At 52.6% G+C, this 16,889-nt stretch overlaps 1 protein-coding gene across 1 annotated transcript in view; it reads left to right on the forward strand.

Moving 5' to 3' along the window:
* CACNA1H (calcium voltage-gated channel subunit alpha1 H) overlaps positions 1-8,778 on the forward strand; it is a gene marked incomplete at its 5' end in the record, with an annotated part of 256,893 nt that extends 248,115 nt beyond the window's left edge. The window contains 3 exons of the mRNA XM_082006716.1: positions 1,785-1,968; positions 5,069-5,247; positions 5,866-8,778. Coding sequence (XP_081862842.1) covers positions 1,785-1,968; positions 5,069-5,247; positions 5,866-7,035 — 1,533 coding nt within the window. The 3' untranslated portion in view covers positions 7,036-8,778. The remainder of the gene's footprint in view (positions 1-1,784; positions 1,969-5,068; positions 5,248-5,865) is intronic.
* Positions 8,779-16,889: the final 8,111 nt, after the last annotated feature.

Below are 16,889 nucleotides of genomic sequence, written 5' to 3' on the forward strand. Positions count from 1 at the left end.
TTACAGCAGCTTTGAAACCTTTTGAAATGTGCCACGTCCCTAAGTCAGTTGGGTCTCAATAGCTGAAACCTTAAAAATTGCAGTTGTTTATGTCAAGAGGGGATTTCTGTTCATTTGTCCCCACCAGAGAAGACACATACAAGAACCTGTAAAGACAAACTGAGATTTAGTAGACAAATATTGTGATCCTTCTGTTAGACTACTGAGAAAGTGGAGCAAGACCTTTTGTTCTCTGTGTGGCACCGGGGTGTTAACAATCGCCCGCCTGCGTTCAGCTCAGGTGCTGCGATGCTGATGGCTTATTAGCTGTAATGGCCAGAGGCCAACTGGCACAGCCACACTGCTGATGCATTAATATATCAGACGAGAGACCTGGGTTGCACCCGGAGGGCTGCTGGGCAAGGCAGCAGTCAGCGCTGGATGCCAACTACCTGTAAATAACTGCTGCTGGTCTCCCCGTCATCTCAGCCAAGCTCAACAGCATAAAAGCATCGAGTAATTTGTCTCAGGATGTGTCTCTTTAGGGATCTGAGGAAATAAATTTGTAAGCCAGGAATGTATGGAAAAAACAGATTTAACCAGATCCTTGGTGACCTCCAAACTATCCAGCGAGGGATCTCAGGCCCAGATTTTGCTAGCAGAGAGGGAAAAACAGCCTGGCAGAGCAAAGCAAAATACATTTCATTTAAGACATGCAGCTGGGAAAATGTTTTCAATCAGTCACTGGAGGCTGACATTAAAGTAAAACCAGAGCACTTAGTCGTACCTTAGATAACGTGGTAAAAACTGTGAGGGGAATGTGTCTAGTACCAAAACCTCAGGGCCAGGAGCCAGGCTGCAGGTGCTGTTCCAAGGGCTCCCACTCCCCCCACACTCGCCAAGTCGTGGCACCACCTCTCACAGCTGCTCTGTCAGCACCACAGGGACATGGTCTGAGTCCCTAAAGCTTCCTAAGACCCCAGGATAAATTTGCTATAAGGTGCCTGAAGTGACAAGGGCCTCAGAGAAGTAGTGAGGGGTCAAGTTTAAGGTTTGTGATGTGCTCTGTCCGAGCATTTCCAACCAGACCTGTTTCACAGCGAAAGTAAACACAGAGAAATCCCTTTTCTACCCCCAACCAGGCTTCACACCCACACACGTGCTGCCATGGTGTCTTCTCCTTCCCTCTGCCTCCTGCCATGTGGCTGTCTTCCTCTGGGGTCAGTGGTGCCCAAAATGCTCCATGTTTTAGGAGAGAGGCCGCAGGGTTTGCGGTGGTGTTCATGTGTGTGCTTAAATGTCTGCCTGTATGTGTGTTTTGGGGAGATAATACAGGAATTTCCAGAAACACTTGGTACCCTTGGTCATTGCGACTGAGGACTGGCCAGTTTTGCCCACCTGTCCCAGAGTAGCTTTGAGAAGGGCATCGCCACGTAGGCCGGGCTGAAAGCATCCCCGGGAAAATCAGAGCAGAACCTTGTGAGAAATGCTGGCTTTCTTGAGTGTTTAGAGGGTGGGCCCCATTTTTCTGGACTTCACTTTTTCTCTGTGGTGTCCAAGAGTCAGCTTAGTGGTGGGTCATTGATGCCTCATTTTACTCCAGTCGCAACTTGAGCTCCTTACTTAGCTGGCACGGCGTAGCTTTGGTATCCCGTTGCAGTCACCAGGGCTGCAGACTCACTGTCAGATGCCAAGAGGAACATCTGCACAAGGTTTTAAAACAAAAAGTAGACGAGGAGGAAACTGCTGTAAATTCACCACCAAGATGCTGAATGACCCCATCTCCCTGTCTCCTTGTTTTGCAGGGCGGCGCAGTCTGTCTGAGGCCACAGGACTCCCAAAACCTGCTGACGGTCCGCAAGATCTCCGTTTCCCGCATGCACTCCTTGCCCAACGACAGCTACATGTTCCGTCCGGTGATGCCAGCGAAAGCCCCTTTCCCCCTCCATGAGGTGGAGATGGAAATGTATCCCTGCAAATCCCAAAGAGGTATACTGCTCACAGAGCTTTCCCTTCCTCCTTCTAGCCAAACCACGGGGCAGCAGGTACACGTGGCGGTTGGATGTGGAGTAAGCAACCCATGCCGAATGTGGGCTGAGCCAGGGCTTGCTTGCGCCGATTTGATGCCGTCAGCAGGACTGCAGTTGCCCACACACTGCACAATTTCGTGTTTTCGTCACATCACTGCATTTTCTCGGGAGAAAGCTGGTGGCTTGGGTGTTTGATTGGGAAGAAGTGGGGCTCCCAAGCAATGTCGGAGGCATAGAGGACAGGCTGTTAGCTGAGGAAAAGGGTTACAAGCTGCACATTTCTTCTGAAGTGATCAGCCCTGACATCATGAGTACGAATCAATAAAATCAACATGAATAAAAGCCAGAGTCTATATGACTTCCTGACAGAGCTCCTTTACAGCTGTTGTTTCAGGGAGTCTTCAGTCTCAGAGCAGTATCTCGGTAGCACAGTACACTGAGTTCAGAGGTGCAGGAGTTTCTTTGGGTTCATAAAGATTGGAAACCACTCTCCAGTGCCTCTCTAGCCTGGCCTTACGATGAATCTTGTGGAGAGAGCCCCACAGTCAGGGAATCACATTTACCCAACTGCATCCCAATACATTTCCCCTAAAATGCCTTTCTCTCTCTTTTGCTGGGCGAGTTGGTTTGAAAGGGAAATCAATAAGAAAGAAAATATCTGCCTCCCTAAAAGCACACGTGCTTCTTGAGTGTCTCCCAAGAACTTACCAGCCTGGTTTCCTTTGATGCAATGTTGTTTGAAATGCAAGAACTGCTCGGACAGATGAGTAGTGGGTTTGCAAACGCTGGTGGGGCTGGCAAGATCTGCTCTGATTTCCTTGGGTGAAGTAACTCTATATTTGTTCAAACTCCCTCGATACCAGTTAATGTTCTCTGCTCAGTATTTATTATTATTTCACCTGCAAATTCTTTGCTAAGCAAAGAAAACAGAGGTTGAGTTTCATGGCTGGACTACTGGGGATGGTTTTCATCTCTGTAGTGGGTGTAAATCAGGATTTATACCAGTGTAAAACTGCTGTGATGTTGGCAGGGGTGGGTAGAACTGACCAAGAATTTTCTCATGTTTCCCAAATTTCTCTCCAAGAGCAGTTGAGTGATGGATATGACAGCTCCCTTACTTTTTACCTGGTCTGGTAGATGCATCCAACCAGCATCACCCAGAGCTGTGCTGCTTCTGATCCGACCAAACGCTGAGTCAAGTCACAGTCCCATAAGTTACGTGCAAGTAAACGTGAGCCCACAGAGAGACTCACATTAGCATTTGTGCTTTCATGGACTTTTCAATGTCCGTTAAGGATGTCTGGTCTTCTCCCAACACTTTGGTGACTACACAGTGAAAAAATAGTGTGAGATGACGAGGTCTTGTGTTATTCTGGTCTTAGATGCAGTTTCCTGATTTACTAGAAAAACAAGAGAAAAATACACAAATCCAGAGATATTCAGTGTTCCTGAGTATGCAGTTTAGAGGGGGGTTTGGTTTCCTATATGAGAGCTAGATGGAAAGTTTCCAACAGAAGGAAATTCCAACTCAGGACAGGGAGGAGAGCATAGGGTTTTGATTTTATGACCATGTTTGTGACAGATTTTATGACAAAGTTTTTCTGCACTGTAAAAAACATTTCGTAAAGCCTGGATTAGCACATTGAGTGGTACAGACTTGCACTGAAACACTGGCTCTAGGAGAGCCCTAAAAAAAGCTAGGGAGAAGTGGGGCAGGTTATGGGGTGGGAAGCTCACTGCTCTGCTCTTTCTGTGGTATTCTGGAGAAAAGCTCCAAAAGAAAAATGATTAAACACTAACTTTTCTTTCTTGCCAACAACAAATCTCTTTCTGAAATGCAACTGCAATCTGTCTGGATGGCTTTTGTGATAGGTTCAAGTTCCCTGACCTCTGGGCGAGATCTCTTGAAGTGATGGATAGCTGTGTTTTTAACACGGAGCAGCAATGTAGAAACAGACGCTGGGTTTCAAGCTAATGAGGACAATAAATCCTGCAGCCAAAAAAATAAAAAAGCAAAAGATCTTTCAAACAACGCAGAACTGCAGTAAAGCAGCACCATGAAGGGGCTGGGGTGGAGGGATTGCCTTTAGAGTCAGCCAGGGGACTGGGAGCCTTCATAAAGAGGCTGATTCCTGCCCGATACATGAGCTCAGGGACTGTCAAACCACTTGAAGCAGTCTCCATGCTGCTGATCGGACCATGTTCAGCCAAGGTCTGCCTCGTGGACAGACGGTGGTGGTAGCATTTGGGTTGTGGTGAATGGGAAAACTGCTCTGTGCCTGCCAGCGGTGTCTCCTCCCGGAGAAATCGGTGGCAGGCTGCCCGCTGGCTGTAGGAGGCTGTAGGTTGGACCTGTAAGTGGAGCTCTGGAGGCTCCGAGGGAGCTGAGCAGTGCTGCTCTTGCCTCCATATGGCAGAGCAGCGTAAGGTTGCAAGCCCGTGCCTGGCAGCACTGCAAAGACAACCCAAGTGTCCCGACTCAGAGGATCCGGCACAGCCACCAGGTTTCCCGGATCCATGTTCTCCAAACGGGCAACATCGTTTTACAAATCCACCCAAGGCAATGCTACCGGGCAAGCGAGAATGGCAGAGTTTCAAACGCAACCCCACCTCCTGCCCTTCATTTCCTGCCATGTGGTCATGGTGGCCACCATCCACCCTGAGTGTCGCAGCGGCTGCAAGAGAAGATTCCTGTTACCTGAGACAGAAAATAGAAGCTATGAGCATCAAGTTTGTAACAGGCGATATCCCGGAGCAAGGCAGAGCCACATGCAGTGCTGCTGAATTGCAGAGACTTCATCTGTACCCTCTCTGCCAGCCCTGATGAGATATGGCCTAGTAGTGAAGGCAGGAAACAGGACAAGGGACACCTGGTTTTGAGCCCTGGCACTGCCCAAGGCTTATGCTGAGGCTTGGGATTTCAGCCAGACTAGACAAGCTTTTCCTTTCCCCTCCTGCATTTACTCCCCTTGCTGGAGTCTGTGGGCACCGGTTCTGCCTCAAACCCTCAGAGCCCCCACACCAGCAGTGGTGGTGACTATTCTCTCTCTGCTTCCTAGGGTCCATCACCTCCATCCGCTCCCAGCCCGTGGGAACGTGTTCCTCCCTGAGAGTCCCAACGGAGTCCCTCCAGCTGGCAGTCCGTTCTCCCAACCACGAAAGCCGCCATCGCTGGAAGATCCTTCCTCCCCACATCACACCTCGATCTCCTACTCTCAACAAGCTGCTGTGCAGACAGGTGAGAGGCCAAGAGCCTGCAGAGGTAAACTCCTTTGTAGTCACCTGGATCTTTCGTTTCTTTTCCTGTTCCTTCTTGGGTTTCTTTTCTTGGAGTTGAGAGTATCATTCCCCTTTTTAGAACAAAATGTTGCTGGTGCCATAAACTTTAATATACTCCGGTCTCAGCAAGTAACACACAGAGAAAGGCCCTTTTTACCCACTTTCATCTTTGTGGATGTACCTTTCTATGAAAGAACAGCTAAAGCACAGAGAGAAACGCCCAATTCAGTTTAGCCGGTGCTGCGAGAAGCCTGCGGCCAGCCCTACACCGTGTCACTGTAGACAGGTTGCACTGACTCAGGATTTGGTGCTAGAGCAAGACCAAGACCGTGCAGAAAGACCCAGCAGAGACAAGCCCTGTACACGTAGGCTCGGGGTCTGCTTGCTAGCAAAACTGCATCCTCTTGTACAGCGAGGGTCCGACGGAGGCTGGCACGAAGGGGCAGGAATGGGGTGGTGTGGGGTGTGTTAGACCCACCAACCGTTCTGCCGTGTGCCGTCTTTCACCACTGGAAGTGCCGCTGGCCCGGCAGATCCCCAGGCTCTCACCCCATCTCTCTCTCTCCTCATCTTCCAGGAGGCCATTCGAACAGACTCCGTGGACGGGCAGACTCCAGACCGTAAGGACAGCCTGCAAGCAGAGCCTGGAGAGACCTTACCATCAGCAAAGCAACCTCAGAGCACCTTTGCTCCCAGCCCACTCCATCCCAGGGCTGCCTCCCTCCCGGGCACCCCACCACGCTCCCCCCCATCCTCCCCGCATCGACACCCCAGCACACTCACACGGAAGCACGCCTGCGGCCAGCACGGCGTCCCCAGCCGGCCATCCAGCCCCGGTAGCAGCCCTCCCAACCCCGAGGGCTGCCTCTTCGAGTCCTCCGACCTGGCTGACGAGGAGGTTCGCCACATCAACAGCTCAGCCAAAGACTGGGGAGGGGAGTACTCGGACACTGGGAGCCGCTCGACTTCGCCGTTCATCTCCCCGGCCCCATCTCCAGTGCCACTCAAGAACTGCAGCACAACGAGCCTCTCCGGGGGCAGCAGCAAGGAGAAGGACTTGAAGAAGTTTTTCAGCATCGATACGAAGGGCTTCCTCAACAAGCCCAGCTGGGCAGATGACCAAAGGCGGCACTCCATCGAGATCTGCCCCTCCATCAGTGATGGGGACTGTAGCTTCGGGGACCCTGCCGAGGAAAAGCAGCGCATCCAGATGGAGTCCGAGTATGTCCACGGAGCCCGGAGGAAGAAGAAGATGAGCCCACCCTGCATTTCTATAGATCCTCCCATGGAGGACGACGGCGGGGCGGCCTCACGCACCAAAGCCTCCGAGAACAGCATGCTGCGGCGAAGGACCCCATCCTGCGAGTTCCCGGCTTATAGAGAGGCCCTGGAGCTGGTGGAGAGCCAGCCCGGGGAGCCGGCCTCCAAAGCGGAGCGTCGGGGCCAGCCCCCCTGCCGTGGGGAGCACCTGACCATCCCCAACTTCTCCTTCGAGCAGTCGGATGGCAGCTCCTTGAGCAGCCTCTCAGATCTCCTCCTGGACAGCGGGCAGTCCACACCGGCCTCCGTGGACTCCCGGCCAGACCCTGCCGCCTCCGAACTGAAAAAGCCGGATCACCTAAAAACTCAGTGGAGCAACCCCGAGAAAAGCAAAGAGCTCCTGGGCATTGCTAAGGGCCCCCTCCGGAAGCAGGACTTGGTCCCAGTGACTGTTGCAACAGAAGACGACATCGATGACCCAGTATAGCTTTCTGGGAGGGGGGAGCGGGGGGTCTCAAGGGCTTGACACCAATGTGGGTTTCCAAACCGAAGGGACTGAGCGGCCGCAGGTACGTGAGTGGCTGCGCTCGCGCGTTTTTTCCTTTCTCGCAGTCACTTGTTCTTAAGAGCTGTGGAGGTTTGCAAAAAAAAACAACACACACACAAAAAAGAAAAAAAAATTAAAAAGAAAAAGAAACCAAACAAACGGCTGGACGAAACGGTGACGGGTTTTGGGGTGGGGGGAGCGGATTTGCAAAGCGGTTTGGGGGTTTCTTTTCTAAAGGGAAGGTGGAGTCAATTCAGAGGGTCGCTTCGTTCCTCCCACCCCACCTCCGCGGCCTCAATCACATTGATTCGGGTTCAAGGTGGTGGTGGTTGGGATTTGGGGGATTCTCTTTGGGTTTTGTTGTTTTGTTGGTTTTGTTTTTTTAAAGATGCTCAACTTTTAACAAGGCACCTTTTAGAAATGTCACATTACGCGGGAGTGCCCGGGAGATGGGAGCTGTACATTGTCTGTATATCAGCAGTTATATAAATAGAAATAATGTATTTGTGAGATACAAAACAAGGAAAAAAAGACAAAAAAAAAAAAACCCACAAAAACTCTCTCTTCATAATGCACATATTTTTATAGAGAAATGGTACTGTTTTTTGCATTACATGTGACTCTGCAACCGGGTGGTGTTTCCTTGGGTTTTATGTGGAACTAATTATTACGGCCATTCATTTTCCAAATGTTTCTCTTCTTTCTTCACTTTCATTTTTTTCCTCTCCTTCCCTCCACCATCATCCCACCAGCTTCTCTTCACAGCTGATGCTTTAGACGTCTCTCTCTTTTTTTTTTTTTTCCTTTGTACTTTAGAGGTTGTCCTAACTACAGAAAAAAAAACCAAATCACTACTGAATTGTAGCCAGTGCAATAATAAGTTATTCATTCTTCTTGTTTGTACAACTGTGCTGTTGCCTTTTTTTTTCCTTTTTTAAGTGAAATTCAGGTTAAATGTCGCAATAATCTGAACTAACATGCGCAAACATGGTTTCTTGTGTTACAAAGAAGAAAAAAGATAAAAAAAGGAAAAAGTTAAATTTACAGAGAGATAAAAAAGCAAAACAAATAAATAGTAAATTATTTAAGAAATGTATTTTGTTTACTGCAGTTCAAAGTAAATTATTGATACAGTATATAAAGGTATACAGAGCTGTCTTAGGTGATGTTCTTCGCGAGCATTTAAGCTAACGCTGTGTCCTCCTCGTAGCAGAACGCCTTCGGAACCTCGGTGGTAGCCGTAACCGTCCCATTTGCACTCCTTCTGTCGGTCTCCCCTCCGCACCCCCTGCGCCCGCACGTGGACGCGTTCGCCCTCCCATCGCCGGCTCCGACTGAGAAGCCTCTAGAGGAATTCGGGTCACCTGTTAACACCACTTTTTGGTTTTTGCAGTTTTGGGGTGGATTTTTCTTTTTTTTAAGGCTCCGGTCCCTGCCCCCTCCCTACCCCTCACCCAGCCCCTCTCGCCGTGGGACGGCTTCGCCGTGGAAAGCCGATGCTAAACGAGAGCGGCGACGAGCCCGTCGCGAGGACGCGCCGTCAGCCCAAGCGCCGGGCGGCGGCAGCGCAAAGACATACAGGGGAAAAAAAAGAAATTAAAACAATCGGTTTTGTTTGGTTCGTTCCATGCCGCCTCATATTTATGCATTCACATATATCTTCTGTTATTTATGCATCCATTACTCAAAAGGAAATGTATCTTGTTTCACATGTATTAAACTGTATAAACTGGAAGCGTGGCCTGACTCTGTGCCGCAGGGCGGGGTGTAGCGGGATACCGCGCCCCGCTCCAGCGCATCGCGCCCAGCCGGCAGATCCCGCAGCCCGGCCCGGCGCTCTCCATCCCGCCTCCGGAGCTCAGCACCCCAAAAAACCTCGTTCCTAAATGTGGGGTCCTTTCCTAAATCCTGGGCCTGCACCGGCCCTGGCCCCGCCGGCGTTTGGAACTGGTCCCACCACCCGCTCGGCTCTGACGGTGCCGCTCGGCGAATCCCTCCCCTCGCGCAAGAGCCACCATATGTCGAGCAGCTTCATGCCGGTTGCCTCCACGCACCTGCGCCGCTGTAATTAAGAGTCATTTAGGATTATTGTAAATAATTATTCTGTCTCGGTGGGATAGCGAGGAATTCCAGAAAAGCGCCGTAAAAGTAATTATTAACAGCGCTTTGGGGACAGTGGCAAACTCCTTCCGTTGCCGTTGAAGCAGCAGAGTGGAAAGGAGGGGAGGTGAATTCCCCTGCGCTGGGCGGAATCCCGCCCGGAGGCGCGCGGGACGCCCGGCTGTCCCTCGGCATGTCCCTCGGCGGAGGGGGAGGCTGCGCGGCTGCCCCTGCTGTTACTGCGGGAATTATTTAGCTTTGCTGGGAAAGGCAGCGTCCCCCCGTGCCCAAATCCCCTTCTCAGTGCCCCGGAGCTGGAGGAAAAGCCTCTCGCCGCGGGCGGCTGCTGGTGAGAACTCCCCGCGCGGTGACGGAGAGGCGGCTTGCGGAACGCGTCGAAAGGGCCTGAGGCCACGGCAGATGGCGAGGATGAGTTCGGAGATTTGCTCCCGAGGCCCCTGGTCCCGGCTCTGCCCGCGCTCCCGCGCCACGGCCCAGCACCACGCCTGTGTGAGATGGCCGAACACTGCGGGCATGGAGAGCCGGGAGCCAGAGCCTTGATTTGCAGCGGGGATTGCAGCTGGGAGTGTGCTAAGCGGACCTCCAGCAGGCTACAAAGCAGCCGAGGGGGTATTTTATTTTATGCTAGCAGAAATGTAAAGCGAGGAAACAAAGAGGCGTGGGTGACCACGCTCCATCTGCCTGTCACCCGGCCCGGATCGGGACAGGACGGGACAGGCGTCTCCTGCCGCGGCAGGAGCCCAGTGTGGCAGCAGCCAGAGAGAGGAGAAACCCGCGGAGATCCCCCAAAACACACGGCGAGTGCTGAGGGTGGGTTTTATGTTACGAACCATCTCCTTTGTAAAGAAGTGATTTGTTAAAACCAACACGTTTTGTGGAGCGGGAGCTTTGAGCAAACTGCCAGTAGAGAAGGGGTTTATTGGGAATAAACCCCGGTGAAGCCCCGGCAAGAGGAGCCCTGGCCCGGCACAGCGCCGGGTGCCGCAGGCAATCGTAGGAAAGCCAGGCAGCTCTTCCAGGGCAGCTGCCCCATTGCCGGGGGAGCAGAGGAGGGAAAGTCAGTCCCCGATTTTTTTCCATTTCAATTATAATTCTTTTTTGGGGGTTTGTTGTTTTGGGTTTGTTTTTTTGTTTAAAGGAAGAAATTTAGAAGGTATTTGTTCCTGGCTGCTCTGGGACAAAGGGAAAGAGCCTTTTCCCATCGCTTTCCCAAAGCATCTTTCCAAATTCACGGGGTCTGTGGTGCAGCAGGGGGGCGTGAGCTGCATCCACAATCCGTCTTCCGCAGATGGACGAGCCGTGGCAATGACAGTGCTGCCCCACGTTGCCAGAGCAGAGGTGTCTCTCCAAACCGCATCTCTCTGCCACTTGTCACCTTCCCGACCAGGAATTTCCAGCCAAGGAAAGAAAAATCCAATTTGAGGCAGGAACCTCTGGTGTAAGAAGCTTTTTCAACAAACTGTTGCTTTATTGGGCTAAAATAAGCCTAAATCAGACCATTTATCATAGAATCACAGACTGGTTTGGGTTGGAAGGGACCTTTCAAGGCCATCTAGTCCAACCCCCCTGCCGTGAGCAGGGACATGCCCAACCAGAGCAGGGTGCTCAGAGCCCCGTCCAGCCTGACCTGGGATGTTTCCAGGGATGGGGCATCTCCCACCTCTCTGGGCAACCTGGGCCAGGGTTTCACGACCCTCATGGTGATAAATTTCTTCCTAATATCTAGTCTGAATCTGCGCTCTTTTAGTTTAAAACTGTTACCCCTTGTGCTATCGCAACAGACCCTGCTATAAAGTCCGTCCCCATCTCTTACCAGCCCCTCTCAGCCCTGGCAGCTGCAGGAAGGTCTCCCCGGAGCCTTCTCTGCTCCAGGCTGAGCCCCCCCAGCTCTCCCAGCCCGTCCTCCCAGCAGAGCTGTTCCAGCCCTCGGAGCATCGCTGGGGCCTCCTCTGGACCTCCTCACTGCACCAGGAGTGTGAAGCACAGGGGGTTGCAAAAAGGCTTTCCCTGCCCATGGTTACAGCTTGTGGTGGCTTCAGGAGCTCTGTGGTTGGGCTGCTCTGGGAATCGTCCCTTTCCTGGGACCCTTCCCCCTGCACAGGGGCTCCCACAGACAAAATCCCAGGAATGAAACACTTGAGGCCTGTGAAGAAGTCGGCCCGGGCTGGCAGTTTGTTGGCGGCGTGGAGAGGACACACCATGGGTCTTCACTGTCGCAATCCACACCATGACGACAGCTCTGCTCTCAGGTACTGTCCTGGTTTCAGCCAGGATAGAGCTGGTTTTCCTCACAGAAGCTAGTGTGAGACTGTGTTTTGGATTTGGGATGAGGAACTGTTGATAATGTGCTGATGTTTTGGGTTGTTGCTGAGCCGTCAAGGACAGTCCAGCTTCTTGTGCTGTCCTGCCAGCGAGCAGGCTGGGGGTGCACGGGGAGCTGGGAGGGGACACAGCCGGGACAGCTGACCCAGACTGGCCAAAGAGATATTCCCTACCATACGACGTCATGCCCAGTACATAAACTGGAGTTGGCCGGGGGGGCGGAAATCGCTGCTCGGGGACGGGCTGTCGATCACGGGGTGGTGAGCAATTTCTGTATTGGGCCTCACTTGTTCTTGTACATTCCTTTGTTGGTATTATCATTATTGTTCCCTTCTTTCTTTCTGTCCTATTAAACCGTGTTTATCTCAACCCACGAGGTTTTTCCTAATTCTCTCCCCCGTCCCGCTGTGGGAGGGAGAGTGAGCGAGCGGCTGCGTGGTGCTTAGTTGCCGGCTGGGGCTAAACCACGACAGGTACGAAACGCCTCGGCTCAGGGGCATCAACAGAGCAAAATAACCTTTTCTTTCTTATTTCTGAGCTCAGTCGAAGCACAGGCAGCTTGCCAAGACTGGGATATGGTCTCCATCCCACGACATCTCTCCCGCAAGGCATGGGGCACCGAGACATGGCCTGTGCCCCAGGCACGAGCTTCAGCTGGGAGCTGCAGGTTCAGAGCTGCTTCAGCTGAAAGGAGAAGGGATTCAACGGACTTTTGCTGCCTCTGAACAGCTGGCGAGGCTCACCTCCTCCCGGGGATCCGACCTCCCCGGCGCAGCCTCCCTGCCGCGCTGGCCTCCCACCGCAGCTGCCTGCGGGGTGGTCCCGCAGCTGCGACGTCTGTCCCGGGCCCCCGCCGAGACCCTCCCTGGGGCCTGGGGACGTGGGCCAGGCTCTTGCAAAAGCGGGAGGAAAGGACCGGGCAGGAGCCTGGTACTGAGAGCAATTAGCAAAGCCAAGGTGTCTTTCATAGTTTGCCAGATGCAAGACCCCACTCTGTAAAGAAGATGGTGGGGATGCTGATGGGGGTGTAACGGTCTCTCTGAAGGCAGGGTGCAAGTCTTTACCGTGTGCCAGACCACGGGGAACTCGCTCACCTGCAGCAGATCTGGTGCTCCCAGCTGAGCGCCCCTCAATGTGCCGTGTGGCTTCAGGACCCTCCTCTCCCTCCCTGCAGGTACCGGTCCCGAGGCATTCGGTGGTGGAGTCACCATCACTGGAAGTGTTCAAAAAATGCGTAGACGTGGCACTTTGGGACATGGTTTAGGGGACACGGTGGTGCTGGGTGGGTGGTCGGACCTGATGATCTTAGAGGTTTTTTCCAACCTTAGTGATTCTGTGATTCATCACGGCTTGGTGGTGAATCCTCCGGTACATGTGGACGTCCTCCCTCCAGCCCAGCCAGGCCCCGCGCTCCCTCTTTCCCCACGGCTCTCCATCCCCCATGGCGCAGGAAGCCCATGTCGCCTCAGAGGCTGCTGCGAGACCTCACATTGCGGCAGCGGGGCAGGGGACTTGCCTGTCCCCTCTGACAGAGCCACGCGTTCCCAAACCCCCTGAAGCTCAGCAGGACCCGTGACGACTCCTTCCATGAGCCTGCAGGAACATTCTGGCAGCGAGTCAAGCTGCAACTGAATTATTTAGGACCAGACAGTGACCATGAATTGCTCCCTGATGTCTCTTTTAGGGATGGTGACCTGGACGTACAGGTACAAACTCCCCGAGCTCCCACAGCCCAAACCTGGCCATGACCAACTGCACAGAGAAAGAGTTTCACATCAGCCGGTGTTAATTTTCCTGCTGATTGAATCTCCGCAATGTTAAGCAATTTCCACCAGGCTGTCTGCAAGGGTTGCGTTGTTTAAGATCGGAAGTGAAAAGCACCGGGTAAATGCAAGTCATTATTATTTAATTGGATCGATTTCTATTTTGCATTTTTAGTGACAATTCAGTCACATCCATTTGTCAGCCAGACTCTGCCCCACCGCTCTCCGTTTCCGCAAAACCACAGCCCGCAGGGACGGCAGCGCTGCGTCGGTCGGGGCTTGCCTGGAGCCGCTTCGGCAGCCTTTGAGGAGCGGGGATCAAACGAGGATTAAAAACCACCATGTTGAGGAAGGGGCAGAGGAAATCATCACAAAGTGACTTGGAGAGCCTTCAGATGGTCTCTGTTTCAAGGCTAAATCTCGGATGGCATCAATCTGAAATTCTCTTTATCAGCCTGGGGAGGAAAAAAGCATTTAAAAAATAAAAACCCAAATCTGAATCCATCCCCACTGCAATTAGATACAACCTTTCATCTGTCAGTGTTGCGAGATCATGCAGGTTGCGTGAATACTAATAAGCATTTGATATTTGTACAAGCTTTCTTAGGATGAATAATTAAATTTAGTTTATCCATTAAACCTTCCTTATCAAGCTTTAAATACGTGGCTGTGTTTTAATGGCTGGGGCCATCTTGTCTTCCATACAAAGGGGCTTAATTAGAAATTTTAGTGCAGGCTGCCAGAGCGGCAGCACCAGCAGAGTGGTCTGAGGGGCTGAAATCTCCATGGGGTTTTGGGTGGGATTTTTAAAGCAGCCTGACGTGTCTACCTGCTGCAGTCCTGCTGGGGCCCTGGAATAACTCAAGCTCACACCAGGTGAGTGCTCGATCCTCTTTCAGCAAAACGGTGTTAACATAGGCAAGCCCCACTGCTCCCAGGCCAGGTTTTAGCCCCTTCAGTGGGGCCAGCCCCACGGCGAGCTCTCTGCGGAGGCTGGGAGGGTGCAGAGGGGTTGCTCCGGGCTGAGGGACGTGCAGCGGCACGGACGTACTCCCTGGTTCGACGCTGCTGCAGGCAGAGGGGTCACCAGGAGGGTTTCATACCCAGGCTGGGGCTGTGGCCAGGCTGGGCTGCGCCTTGTGCCGGGACCCTTCACTGGTGGTCGCTCACTTGTAGGTCAGGGTTGGTGTTTTTCCAGCTGTGGCCATTGGAATATTCAATGAAAAATAATCTGTTCATGAGAAAAGAGAGAAAATGCCCGCAATCTTCATTATGTCACACCACAGGAAAGAAACCAGATTAATTATTTGAGTATTCGATTGAAATCCCCTGGAGCAGCTTATCCTTGATTCCGCTTTGCCCCACTCAGAGGCACAAGCTGCCCAAGGCCCGTGTGGCGACATCTCCAGGGTTTGCCGCAGACGCTCAAGCAGAGAGCGGCTCTCCCACCTGAGTCATCCCCCCAAAATGCAGCCACGGGGCGAGCGGGTGACAAGCCCGAGGGCTTCGCGTCCGGCGGAGGAAGGAGCTCACTTCCCCTCCCTCATCTCCCCAGACCCTGATTATTGCTCTTATTCCTTATGCCCTTATTGAATCTGATGGCTCCACCAGGAACCAGCTTTTCCAGTCCTCCTCATCCTCTCCCCCTTCCTGCCTGCATGTTAATTTATTCTGACTGGCTCAGACCAAGGCACTAATTAATTTTTCTCATTAACAACAGCAAAAAAATAATCTCACAAATGGTAACAATTTCCAATACAAATTAATTCTTCAGAGAAGACGGGGTATTTCACAGCTCGTTGGCAGCAACACCTCCCGTACCCAGCGGCCACAGGGGCAGGGGGGTGTCAGAGCTGGACCCCAACCTGCTAAATGACCCGTCGTAACGAGGGGGAGCAGAATAGCGAAGACTGAAATGTCTGCTTTGGCTTTTTGCCCTGCTTTGGGGGGATATTGGTAAAATGTTGCTCGGGCTGAGGATGGAGCGAGTCTCCTCAGGCTCACACCGGGCCCGGGTTGCAAAGCGCAGGGTGACCCCCCGCCCCGGCATAGCCCCCTCCCCGCTGTGCCCAGGCTGACGGGGACCCTCCTGGTGCAGCCACGGCCCCTTGGGCTCCCTTTCCCGGCTGACTCACGGCGTTCGGACACGTAACGTAAAAGTTCGCCCTACCTGTCCTCGCCCAGTTACCTTTCCACCAAAATAAATCTGTGAGTAAATACATTCAGCAAGAATTACAGTAGGAATATCCTCCTCTGGTACGTGGTTTGATGTTACGAGAACATCCTCCCTCCATGCCGTTTACTTTGAGCATCAGGTGGAAGAGCTCTGAGAACAGAAGTAAGAGGCCGTTAAGACAAAGGGCAGGGAAGCTCTCTGCAGCCTCCTCGCAGAGATAAAATGCAGGCAGGGATGAGTCAGGCTGGCGACGTTGTGCAAACAGTCTAAAAATAAAACCGGTTTATTGCAGATTAATGGCACTATAAAATGTATTTCACTGGCCATTTAGCAGGTGTTGATCGTAAATATTTGGGATTAAAAATAAACTTTGCTGCTGTGCCACCTTGTTGTCGTATCTGTCTCACCCACCTTCCCCGAGCGCCTGCTGGAAGCAATGAATCAGCCCCGGGGTTGGTTTAATCATACTCGGAAATGTAATGGTGACAAAGTACCTGTTTTCTGGGAATCTCCCTGCAGCACAGGACTTTCAAGCGCTCGCTCTACCAGGCAGGAGTGAGCAGCAGCACCCGGACCTGCCACTCACATCAAGGGCTGTAGTACTGCTATTGCAAGTACGTGGAAGGAGCCCAGAGACGGGGTGATGGGCAATGGGCACAGTACGAGATACACCTCATCAGCTGTATCGCCCTCTCTCACAGGGCCTGTGCGTGACAGCTTTTCCCAGGAAGAGAAGAGCCTCCACCGGCAACCTCACTCCCCAGGGTTAGCTCAGCCCTCACCCACCCAAGCGCGGACTCAATCCCTACGGAAACACACAAATGTCTCCGGGAACACCACCGTGCTCCGGCCCCCCAGGAGCGAGGCAGCCTGTCCGGTTCTGGCAGTCAGGTCGAGATACATGGGCTTGATTCAGCAGCTCTTAAGTGACAGAGCTCCAAGCAATCTGGATTTTTCCAACCCCTGGCTCTTTCTGGGAATGAAGAAAACTTAACTCCCTTAGCTGCTTGACATGCCTCGCACATGGAGGTCAGTGCTAAAGGGACACCGGGGCGCTCGCTAGACTGGGAGTCGCTCTTCGGGAGCCGACGTGAGCACGGCCTCGGCAAGAGACGAGAAGTCGGCGAGCAGCGGGCGAGTGCCCTTCCTCCCCAGGGAGGGTGAGGATGGCTGCGGCCCCAGCGCCCCAGGGAGGCTTCCCGTTAGTCCCTTCACATATCGCAGGATCAGGGCAGGTCTGAGAGAAGAGGTGAATGTTTTATGTGGCCAAGAGAAATAGCAACATCGTTAAATAGCACCCACAGAGCTGCCACAATCCACGAAGTTTCATTATGTTTGGAAATCGAACTCCCTGACGGATCATTAATTAAGTTTTCCAGCAGGGTGAAAATGCTTCCTTGCTTGGGATTTCA

Source organism: Phaethon aethereus, assembly GCF_964289735.1.
Source record: "Phaethon aethereus genome assembly, chromosome: 15".
In the NCBI taxonomy this organism is placed as follows: domain Eukaryota; kingdom Metazoa; phylum Chordata; class Aves; order Phaethontiformes; family Phaethontidae; genus Phaethon; species Phaethon aethereus.